We start from the raw sequence: 11333 nt of genomic DNA on the forward strand, positions 1-11333 counted from the left end.
CGGAGGAGGAATAATGGTCTGGAGCTGTTTTTCATTGTTCGGGCTAGGCCCTTTAGTTCCACTGAAGTGAAATCTTAACGCTACATCATACAATGACATTCTAGACAATTCTGTGCTTCCAACTTTGTGGCAACAGTTTGGGGAAGGCTCTTCCCTGTTTCAGCATGAAAATGTCCCATGCACAAAGTGAGGTCCATACAGAGATCGGTGTGGAACAACTTGACTGGCCTGCACAGAGCCCTGTCTTCAACCCCATCAAATCCTTCCCAGAAAAGTGGAGGCTGTTATAGCAGCAACGGGGGGACCAACTCCATATTAATGCCGATGATTTTGGAACGAGATGTTCGAGGAGCAGGTGTCCACATACTTTTGGTCATGTAGTGTACCAGGAAACACACACTGCTCTTCTGAGAGAACACAAGGACTCAAGACACGTAGAGTATGTATTGTATTTTGCATATAAGGTACGTAGATGAAACCACACTGTGATGTATTTCTAAATTAAGCAATTTATTTGGTTAATTTTAAGATTTATTTGTTTTTTGTTCTTTCAAAACAATAACAAACCTATTTTTAGTTGACTTCACTGTGTTTCAAGTTTTTATATTGTAATTACCATGCCAGGCTATTTTGGTTGATAGCGTATGCTGATTTGTGTTACCTTTAGGGCTGCAATCCTGTTAATGGGATCGATATGACAACAGCCAGTGAAAGTGCAGGGCGCCAAATTCAAAACAACAGAAATCTCATAATTAAAATTCCTCAAGCATACAAGTATCTTATTCCATTTTAAAGGTAATCTTGTTTTTAATTCAAAGTGTCAGATTTCAAATAGGCTTTACAGCAAAAGCACCACAAATTATTATGTTAGGTCAGAGCCAAGCCACAGAAAACACAGCCATTTTTCCATCAAAGAGAGGAGTCACAAAAAGCACAAATAGAGATCAAATGAATCACTAACCTTTGATGATCTTCATCAGATGACACTCATATGACTTCATGTTACACAATACATGTATGTTTTGTTCTGTAAAAATCTCCGTATACATCGGGTGCGTTATGTTCAGTAGTTCCAAAAACATCCGGTGAATTTTTAGAGAGCCACATCAATTTACAGAAATACTCATCATAAATGTTGATGAAAATACATGGAATTAAAGATATACTTCTCCTTAATGCAACCGCTGTGTCAGATTTCAAAAAAGCATTATGGAAAAAGCAAACCATGCTATAATCTGAGAACAGCGGTCAGAGAACAAATACATATATCCGCCATGTTAGAGTCAACAGAAGTCAGAAATAACATTATAAATATTCACTTATCTTTGATGATCTTCATCAGAATGCACTCCCAGGAATCCCAGGTCCACAATATATGTTTCATTTGTTCGGTAATGTCCATCATTTATGTCCAAATAGCTACTTTTGTTAGCGCATTTGGTAAACAAATCAAAACTCACGAAGCGCGTTCACTAGTTGCAGACGGAATGTCAAAATGTTCCGTTACAGACCATAGAAACTTGTCAAACGATGTATGGAATCAATCTTTAGGATGTTTTTAATATAAAGCTTCAATAAATATTCCAACCGGAGAATTCCTTTGTCTTCAGAAAAGCAAAGGAACAGGAGATACCCCTCATGTGAAATGCGCGTGACCAGTGCGTGACTGCTGCCAGACCTCTGACTCAATCCACTCTCATTCGGCCCCACTTCACAGTAGAAGCCTCAAACAAGTTTCTAAAGACAGTTGACATCTAGTGGAAGCCTTGGGAAGTGCAAGATGACCAATATCCCACTGTAACTTCAATAGGGACTGAGTTGAAAATCGAACAACCTCAGATTTCCCACCACGAGTTGGATTTTTTTCTCAGGTTTTTGCCTGCCATATGATTTCTGTTATACTCACAGACATCATTCAAACAGTTTTAGAAACGTCAGAGTGTTTTCTATACAATACTAATAATAATATGCATATATTAGCAACTGGGACTGAGGAGCAGGCAGTTTACACTGGGCACCTCTGGCACCTTTTCATCCAAGCTATTCAGTACTGCCCCATGCAGCCATAAGAAGTAAGAAAAAACACGTTTTTGAAATGTGTTTTTATGGCACACATAGGGACCAACGATACCAGTAAAACAACATGCAAAGGCAACAGGCTATCTGAACTTCGTTGTCGATCAAATGCATCCCTTCATGGTATATTCTTGCTGGAACCATTAATTATGAATCCTACCCTAGCCTTGTGGCATAAAGTAATATCCAGTGGAACAAACCCATCGGCAGATAGATACATTGCTGCAATAAAGGGACGCACCTGATTGGCAATGACGTTCAGATATTATGTGGCATTCAAATGTGCATCTACTAGTATCAATGGGCATTATGTCTGAAACTAAAACACCCTACAACATCAAACTGCCACGCAATAAGTATCCCAGCTTTCACCAGGTCATTCTATTTCATGGAATTGGAGGTCTTCCAGATAAAGGTGCCACTCATTTATTCCTTTTTTTTACTCCAGCCACACAGGGTGCAATTGGAGAAATAGAAACAGCGCCAACAAAATGTTTTATTATCTTCCTTAAAAGTTCACTGTAATATAGAATAACCAATTATATTAACCCATATTTTAAGTTGGCATCGTATGGTTTGAAATGGTCATCACATGGATGAATTCTCTACAACAACAAAAAACATATCAGGCTTACTTCGATCTTGCTGTGAAGGTGTGTGTGTGTGTGTTTTGACAATTTAACATTTCATAAACAGCACCACCCTTAGGCTACTGCAGCCTCTGCAGCCTCATTTTACCCGCGATATCAAAGTAATTTTTAGTCACGAAAATGAAAGAAAATGTTTGGTATAATTTGGAATATGGAAGATTTAATAGATGTGCTTCAAACTGTTTTCTTTGAATGATTTGTAGCTATCGTCTCTGTCTCTGCATGACAGTGCACCCGACACTGTTCCCCCTACCAGAAAACACGCGGTACCGTAAAGTGGTGTGTATTCGCGTTCAGCAAATGTACTTATGAAAATGCTGTTACATTTGTAGCTAATACTATCAGCTGACTTGCATTGCTGACTTCTCTGTTTTGGTGCTGAGTTCCCAAACAAGTAAACTTCATCCGTGACAGTTCAATTCAACCAGTTGTCAGTCATCGGATCCAGAATTTAACCGGGTGAGCATCTGGATCATGTCAGATTTATGTTGGTAATGCCAATATTGTCCTCAATGTCTCGTAATTGGCAAACCAGCAGGGAGATAGCTTATTTAGTGACGCTTCTTGACTGTAAATTAGCAAATTAGCTCGGGTGATCCAAGCTGCAATGACAATCCAGCTACTGTAATTTCTCTAGCAGCACTGCCAGCATATAATGTGTTTTCTCTGTAATTATTTTCAGAAGATTGGAGTCTTGTATTTTTTTTAAAGTGAGTAGCTCACCATGATCATAATCACGTATGCAATGTTTTATTGGTTATAGCTCTTTTACTGGTAATTTTGTTACAGATGGATCAAATGTTATTAATAGCCCAATACAAATTAACCATACCATATTATCATAGGCTGAATGCACAAAGGGTACTTTCTATATTGGTGACACGCATGACAATGACATGTACTTTGAGCCTGAGGCAATAGCACTGCTATCTTGATGGACATAGGTCAATGAAGAGACTAAAAAAAAAGAGTGGTTGTTCTTATTATTCCCCTGCACAAGAAGTGGTGAATGCAAAAACGGTCTACTTTCACAGTGACAAAATACCAACTTCCGACAGTTACCCCTAGAAATTGCAGAAACACCCTACTAGGCATTGAAAGGGACTTGTATGTATGTGGAGTCTCCATCATTTCAACCTGGTGATGTGCTGCCTATGATCCGTGCTCTTATCCACAAAATGGAGGCTGGTAATTGCCCTGCTGGAAACGAGGAGAAACAAACCGTTTCCTCACCTTCAGCTCAACAGGAGAACACTGCTTGTGGTGGACCTGCTGTAGATGAGTCAGACAGCCAAAGCCAGTTCTCTAGAGCTACTTCTTACCCTGAATCAGAAGACCTGGACTCCTTTAACCTAATAGAGCCCCCTCCTCTGGACTGGAGGTCAGACGACTCCAGTGAAGCAGGTTCAGTGGAAGAGATAGACGACCCTAGCTTCCCTCCCTCCTTGGTCCCTGTGGACAGTTTAGAGGACAGATTAAGTGAGTCCCTACCTCCCTTGTACACCAGTGACACTGCAGCTTCTTCTCTGGTAGTTAGCCAGGAGGAGCTAATCGACTATGCTCCTGAGGATAACACCCCAACCAAACAGGTTCTGGATCCCAGCAAAGAGGGAGGAGAGGTGGGGGATGCGATGGAGGAGAAGGTTGAGATCAGGAGAACAGGTGACAAAGACCACACGCGGATCCACCACCTGCTAAACCGACTCCAGGTCATTGGAGAAAGCCCTCTCCCCAGGGACTCAACCTCTGACCCTACACCACCACCATCAGAATTCTTATTTGAGCCTCCAGGCCCATCTCTGTTGATGGACATCAGCCCATTGCTGCCAGACCCAGAGCAGAACCCGAAACAGGCCTCGGAGATGCTTTTCTCAGAGAGTAACCAGAGAGACCTATTAGGGATGTTGGAGTGTACAGAGATATGGGCTTCCCAGCCCAGTTCCTCTGACATCAAGGTTCCTCCTTACATGGCCCGGAGAGGGGAGATGGACGCGGTGGTGTCGGTCTCCTACAACCAGGAGGATGGCGAAAGGTTCTGGGAACACTTTGGGAACGGCTGGCGGCTGCGCCACAGGGATGACTCCGTGGAGTCTTTCCCGGAGGACGAGGTCCCAGAGCCCGTATGGATGAAGTTAAGGGAGGAGCCTCCGGATGTAGACTCTGCAGAGAACAGTCAGCGGGTAAGTTTGACATGCTAAAATATGGTTATCAATGATGAATGGTGGTGTTATTAGTGTATATTACTTTGCTGATGATTGGTTCAAATGAGCTGTGTCTTTCACTTTGTTCAGTAATCACTAACCTCTTCATTTACAGGGCGCAGAGGACCGCCCAGCCTATAAAGACGGTAATCTCAATTTAGGCTGTATGTAAAACTTCTATGCTTCTCTCATTGGACTCTTAAATAATAATAGTAATGCGTTTCTGTCAGTGCCTGGCCCCTGTGATCCAAATGACCTCCTGGATGGGGTCATATTTGGGGCCAAGTACCTGGGCTCCACCCAGCTCAAGTCTGACAAGAACCCCTCTACCAACGCTCGAATGAAACAGGCCCAGGAGGCTGTGGACAGGATCAAAGTGAGTTTTCATTTTACATTGTAGTCATTTAGCAGACGCTGTTATCCAGAGCAACGTACAGTAAGTGCATTAATCTTAAGGTAGCTAGCTAAGAAAAATCTCATATCACAGTGGTTTGAGGACCGCTGGGGTAAGAGTACGCTGTGACAGATTCGTTTGCGGGTTATATTTCTTGCTATGGGGTGTTGCTACGATCATAGTAAGTAAACATTTTCATCAATAAAGCAAAGTCAATGATAGTATGAAAAGATAAATGCAAGTGTTAGTGCAGGAAAGGCAAGTGCAATGGTAAGGTGTTTGTTCTTCTTTGGGGGGGGACTGTGGGATTATTTAAGATTCTGTTTGAAGAGGTAGGTTTTCAGCCGTTACGGAAGATGGACTGGGAGTGTACTGACATTAGGGGGAAGCTTGTTCCTTCCTTAGGATGCCAGGACAGAGAAGAGCTTCGACTGGGATGAGTGTGAAACTGGTCTCATAAGGATGGGAGGGCCAATAGACCAGATGTGGCAGAATGGCTCAGACCATTCTGCCAAGAATGGGTGATCTGCTTTAAAAAGTATCATCAAAAGGTTTGCTCTTGTCTTACTCCAGGCCCCAGAGGGAGAGTCTCAGCCTATGACCGAGGTGGATCTCTTCATCTCCACTCAGCGCATCAAAGTCCTCAGCGCAAACACACAGGTAGGCAACTGCTGCCACTGACACAATCAGCCGAGCATGACGTGGTTTGAATGGATGACAAAGTAGTTGAAGGTCATTCCTTGAATAGCAGTGTCTCTAATTTGAGTCAAACTCGTCCTGTACAGTTGAATAGTAAAGAGAATCAAAGTGGGTCAGTTTGTCAGCTTGCTCCCTTCTGCATGGCTGACTGCGTCTAGATATATAGTGGGTGCTGTTAGGCTGTGTTCAGAGGAAGCCCAATTCTAGTAATTTTTATCTACTAATTGGTATTTTGACCAATTACATCAGATATTTTCATATCAGATCTTTTTCAGATTTTCAGAGCTGATCTAATTGGACAAAATACCAATTAGTGAAAGAAATATCCGAATTGGGCTGCCTGTGTAAATGCAGCCTTAGACTAACCAAGCCCTCTTCGTTGTTAGACCTAGTGAGAATGGGTCCATCATGGATTTTTTTCACATTCTTTTACCAAAAATCATTGCCTCAGTAACATTAACGTATTAGTTAACTTACATGAAAGTGTTAGTGAACAGTTACATGTTTCCTCCACACATTCATCCCTTCTGTTCCACCTACAGGAGGCCATGATGGACCATCCTCTCCAGATGATCTCCTACATCGCAGACATCGGCAGCATCGTGGTCCTGATGGCCCGCAGGAAGCCGGCCGGGGGGCGTAAGGGCCAGGAGGGGAACCCTGCTGGGGTCAACTCCCCCGGGCCACAGAAAAAGTGCTGCATGATCTGCCATGTGTTCAACTCTGACGAGGTAAGTCATTCAATCAGAAACCATACAGCATTATGTCCAATTGGTTTTCTGTGGGGATTTTTTTGTTGTTGAAAATAATCAGATTATGTTGCACTGGTTAGAAGAAGGGGGGGGAAAGAAAAATATATATATATGTTTTATTCCCAGTGCCAGTCTTTTTCTACAGTACTTGAGCCATCAGTACTTGCCATGTAACTAGGTAGCGGAGCTTTGTTGAACACAAAAACAAACAGCCTGGCACCCAGGTTACTTTTCCATGCCAGGAGTTGTTAAACAAGAGGAAATTAGCAGTTCATTACTGTTATGGTTAGGTTAGAATTTGGGATAGATTATGGTGAGGTTTAATATTAGGATTGAGGTAAACCAATGGGCCATATCTTGATGGTTAGCCACAGCCTATTTTGACAACTAGAAACGCTCTGTAAGATTGTGAGGAGGAACAGGATTGCCATATTGTTATATGACAAGGATTATCGTACTCTTACCTGCCAGGCTGGGACACGTTTGAACATGCCCACTGACTCACTGTGTCTCTCCTGCATGCAGGCCCAGGTGATCGCTCAGGCGATTGGCCAGGCCTTTGGTGTGGCTTACCAGCAGTTCCTCCATGCCAACGGCATCAAGGCCAGTGAGCTGAGGCCCAGCGAGTACAGTGACTACCTGGGGACACAGGAGCACTATAACGGAGACCTAGTACACTTCTCGGATTCAGATAACATCAGAGAGGTACAGAAACCCGTCAGTATTTCAGCACCATGTTGTTATTACCAGCCAGAGTTTCCATTTTAGTGTCGGCCTATAAATGCAGTATTCCTCCTCCCTTTAGCCTAGTTAAGCATCTGTTTTTACTCTTGATCTAATTGACTCATGTTCGCGTATCGAACGCAGTCAGTGGCGATTTAACCATCAACCAGGAGCCTATGAAATCTGTTTTATGTTAACATTTGGTTGTGCATGGAGTTAAATGTTGGCCTTCATAAACTAAATAGATATTTGCTGGTTGTACACTATGCAACAAGCACTTCCTATCTCGCTCAAGACAGTATTGAAACAGATCCATACATTTCATGATCTGTCTTAAGTGGAATGTACATTAACGTTGTGTTCAGTTGGGGAAAAAACGTTTTGAAATGGAGTGAGTTAATACCTGAACTTTTCCAATAAGGACATAGTTTTTTGTTTTCAATTGCAAAACGTTTTGCTACAGCGTTTCCCTACTGAACACCACCCATGAAATCCCCCCATTCTCTTAAACCATCTCCCTACTGTCTGTGTCCAGGTGTCCATCTCCAAGGCTCCCAGGGAGATAGTGGGGGTGGCTGTGGTGGAGTCGGGCTGGGGCTCCATTCTGCCCACGGTGGTGGTGGCCAACCTGCTCCACGGTGGTCCTGCAGAACGCTGCGGTGCCCTCAGCATAGGAGACCGCATCATGTCAGTCAATGGCACTAGCCTGGTGGGCCTCCCCATAGCCACCTGCCAGAGTATAATAAGGGTAAGAGGGGGACTGTGTCTGTGCCTGTTTCATTCTTTCCTGTGAGCTGTCTTGGCTGTCTATTGTATAGTTCCTAGAATGTACTCTAGATGGTGCTGTATTGCTGAATTCATAGAGACTGATGCGTGTGATATGTGGAGAGGAAGAAGAATGGGTGGTTTGTTTGCATTCCAGGTATTATTTCGGCATGAGGTTGGACCTGATGGCAGGTTGTTGCATTTTGTCACCTAATGTTGTTTTGTTAAATGTATTCCATGCACAGACACACACACACAATACTCCTCTCATTCTGTGAATGTCTTTCATTATCTAAGAAGCACAGAATGCATAGGGATAGTGAACAGGTACTTTAAGGTGACAGAGACATTTATCTTTGCAGACATTTACTATACGTTGGCAGACATCTTTCTAGTATTTGTATTATGTATTTTCCACTTTTGTTTTTGTGAAAGGATTTAAAAAACCAAGCAGAGGTGAAGCTCAGTATCGTTCACTGCCCTCCCGTCACCATGGCAATTATCAAGCGACCGGACCCAGAATTTCAGTTGGGCTTCAGTGTAGAGGACGGGATTGTAAGTGACAGTTGCTTTATTATTTTACTCTACAAACTTGTATGAATACAACTGCCAGACAGAATCCCCAAACAGGATCCAACATTCATGTTTTATTTATGATTATTATTATTTTATTTTTTGCTAAGGCCCAGTCCAATCAATAGTGAGTAGTATTAATTTGAGGTTATTTTCATTTATCACAGTGAACATGGTCTGGAATAAAGATAAAAGTGAATCTTAAATTAATGTGGTCTGTAACAGCATTTTAGACTGAATAGTAGATGTGCGGCATTCATTTTAGGAACTCTATAGTAGTCAAGCTAAAATTGTCAATTGTCCACTTTCACTCACCTCACCTCAACTCTCTCACTTATCTTTTAATCTGTATTTTCTATCTTTCTCATCCTACTGTTGCCTTGAGCAGATCTGCAGTTTGATGCGTGGAGGGATCGCAGAGAGAGGGGGCATCCGGGTCGGACACCGCATCATTGAAATTAATGGGCAGAGTGTGGTAGCCACTCCTCACGAGAAGATCATCCACATTTTGACTGACGCAGTCGGGGAGGTGAGAGAGGAATTCAACACCAACTCCGATCAGAAGCACTAGATATCACACTGACTTTCATTTCATAAATCTAACTTTCTCTGTATTGACAGAACATTACTCAATAAGTAAATTAATTGGTCAAAAATATTAGCTTTGTCATTCATGGCTGTGTTCGTCTTTCTGAACAGATTCACTTGAAGACCATGCCAGCCTCTACATATCGCCTTCTAACGGGACAAGAAACTCCAGTATTTCTCTGAGAGAACGGAGGAGAGAATGCTGCCTGTGCTCTCAGAAGCAAACAAGGAAGAATACCATTTGGAAGCTATACACATGCACACACGCAGCCTCAAATTGGACTATGCAATTGGACTGTATCACCTGGCTATTGATACACCACTGAACATTTACATATATATATATATATATTTTACCTTTATTTAACTAGGCATGTCAGTTAAGAACAAATTCTTATTTTCAATGTCGGCCTAGGAACAGGGGCAGAACGACAGATTTGTACCTTGTCAGCTCGGGGATATGAACTTGCAACCTTTCGGTTACTCGTCCAACGCTCTAACCACCAGGCTACCCCTACATAATGGGGTTATCCACGTGAACAGAATATTTTATGATGTATGTTAGAATATCAGGATGATACAGCAAATGTTTTCAAAGATAGAATTGTTAATACATCTCTTGTTTATATTTATGAAATGTTAAAGCAGATAACTGAGATCGTCAATAGGAAAAGTGAGGTTATCTTACTACCATACTAATTATCTTTCCGAACAGGAAAAGCATGAGTACCTGCAATTAATTACTTCCACCGCCATTCTTTAGTTGCCAATGTGCCTCAGCTCAGTGGAACTTGAATTCACGGAGAGGAACCTAATTTATGAAAGCTGGTCCGTTTGTCTCGTCATTACGTGCTTCCCACCTCTAGACAATGTCATTGAGTAACATGCACATCAACAAGCGACTACTACATCAGTATTACATTGTTATTGTGTATCTCCGAACAGTGTACTATTAATATGCCGAAAGATTTTACGTTGTGCATGCCATTCTCTATTGTTCCCATTTCAGTGCCTGGAAGAATTCAGAATTTAGTTCTGTATTTTCAGAATCAAAGGTAACTGCCTTAAGTGTTAGAGATATACACTGAGTGTACAAAAGCTTAAGGACACCTGCTCTTTCCATGACATAGGCTGACCAGATGAGTCCAGGTGAAAGCTATGATCCCTTATTGATGTCACTTGTTAAATCCATTTCAAATCAGTGTAGAAAGATGAAGGGGAGGAAACAGGTTAAATAAGGATTTTAAGCCTTGAGACTATTGAGACATTGATTGTGTATGTGTGCCATTCAGAGGGTGAATGGGCAAGAAAAAAGATTTAAGGGGCTTTTGAACAGGGAAACGCTCAACAGCTTTTCCATGGGTATCAAGAATGGTCCACCAAGAAAGGACGCCCAGCCAATTTGACACCTTGTAGAGTCCATGCCTGACAAATTACGGCTGTTCTGAGGGCAAAAGGTGCTGCAACTCAATATTAGGAAGGTGCTCTTAATGTTTTTTACACTTACTGTGTATATTTTTAATGATTGCAGTTGTGTACATCATTTCTGTGATGGGGATATGGCCCGGACACATTAACCACCACAGGTGAGTACCAGGGTCATGTATTAAGGGCACACAATAGCGAATGTTTCGAAACGTTGTGCAACGGAATAAAATTGTCTTAATTATTTAATCACTCCAATATTGAAATCAGTTGTATACTGCAGTGCCACTAATTATTTTGCGAACACAAGTCCTGTTGAATGTTGTGTGCATGCAATATGTGATGCAGAATGTTTTCTATTTTTTAAAGGAAGGCGTCTACAAAAAAAACTAAGAAATGTGAAGGTACTTGTTATATGTTACATCTTTTAGCCAATCAACATCGTCCAGTGGGCAGACGTTTTAATCTCCAATTACAACACTTGAAA

The 11333-nt window shown here is 42.0% G+C and overlaps 1 protein-coding gene across 2 annotated transcripts; it reads left to right on the top strand.

The window, feature by feature from the left end:
- Positions 1-2986: 2986 nt before the first annotated feature.
- LOC135512661 (amyloid-beta A4 precursor protein-binding family A member 3-like) lies at positions 2987-11095 on the top strand. Of its 2 annotated transcripts, XM_064934910.1 has the most exons (11): positions 2987-3185; positions 3516-4906; positions 5043-5073; positions 5158-5303; positions 5895-5981; positions 6563-6751; positions 7298-7477; positions 8031-8243; positions 8696-8815; positions 9222-9362; positions 9533-11095. In XM_064934910.1, the coding sequence occupies exons 2-11, from the start codon at positions 3836-3838 to the stop codon at positions 9602-9604; spliced, it is 2250 nt and encodes a 749-aa protein (XP_064790982.1). In that variant the 5' UTR covers positions 2987-3185; positions 3516-3835; the 3' UTR covers positions 9605-11095. The 2 variants fall into 2 exon arrangements, with proteins under 2 accessions (XP_064790982.1, XP_064790981.1); XM_064934909.1 differs by having other exon boundaries at positions 2987-4906.
- The last annotated feature ends 238 nt before the right edge of the window (positions 11096-11333 follow it).

This window comes from Oncorhynchus masou, chromosome 24, assembly GCF_036934945.1.
Source record: "Oncorhynchus masou masou isolate Uvic2021 chromosome 24, UVic_Omas_1.1, whole genome shotgun sequence".
Classification (NCBI taxonomy): Eukaryota; Metazoa; Chordata; class Actinopteri; order Salmoniformes; family Salmonidae; genus Oncorhynchus; species Oncorhynchus masou.

What these genes read in the sequence shown, in the direction of transcription:
- LOC135512661 (XM_064934909.1), top strand. Translation starts at nt 3,836, where the DNA reads ATGTATGTGGAGTCTCCATCATTTCAACCTGGTGATGTGCTGCCTATG. An exon ending in CCGCCCAGCCTATAAAGACG is followed by an intron (nt 5,074 to 5,157) that starts GTAATCTCAATT and finishes CGTTTCTGTCAG; the next exon opens with TGCCTGGCCCCTGTGATCCA. An exon ending in CCTGCCAGAGTATAATAAGG is followed by an intron (nt 8,244 to 8,695) that starts GTAAGAGGGGGA and finishes TTTTTGTGAAAG; the next exon opens with GATTTAAAAAACCAAGCAGA.